The 269-nt window shown below is 49.1% G+C and overlaps 1 protein-coding gene across 1 annotated transcript in view; it reads left to right on the top strand.

Moving 5' to 3' along the window:
* LOC119581982 overlaps window positions 1-269 on the top strand; it is a 13496-nt gene that overhangs the window by 2606 nt on the left and 10621 nt on the right. Inside the window, exon 4 of the mRNA XM_037930171.1 lies at window positions 14-79. Within this exon, the coding sequence (XP_037786099.1) occupies window positions 14-79 (66 nt within the window). The remainder of the gene's footprint in view (window positions 1-13; window positions 80-269) is intronic.

Genomic DNA, 269 nt, shown 5'->3' with positions numbered 1-269 from the left:
ACCACACTAACAGGACACCCTGGCGCGTAATGGTCTCCGTCCTCAACCTCTGCCCGTGTCACAGCCTCCTCTCTCTCCAGTAAGTGATCGGCAAAGTTTACTCTCCCTGAGATTTTCGTACTTCGTTCTTTCAGTCTCTTGTGTGGGAAGTTGCTATGCCTTTGTGTTCCAAAGTTGGGGGCCTTTGATCACGTGTTTTTATTTTCGGAGCAGTGAATGGCGTAAGATGCCGCGGCATCCGGCTGTTTATACGTCTGCATAAATGTAAT

This window comes from Penaeus monodon, chromosome 15, assembly GCF_015228065.2.
Source record: "Penaeus monodon isolate SGIC_2016 chromosome 15, NSTDA_Pmon_1, whole genome shotgun sequence".
Taxonomy (NCBI): Eukaryota; Metazoa; Arthropoda; class Malacostraca; order Decapoda; family Penaeidae; genus Penaeus; species Penaeus monodon.
Note: the sequence above shows the minus strand (reverse complement) of the source record. Positions and strands in the feature narration are given on the sequence as shown.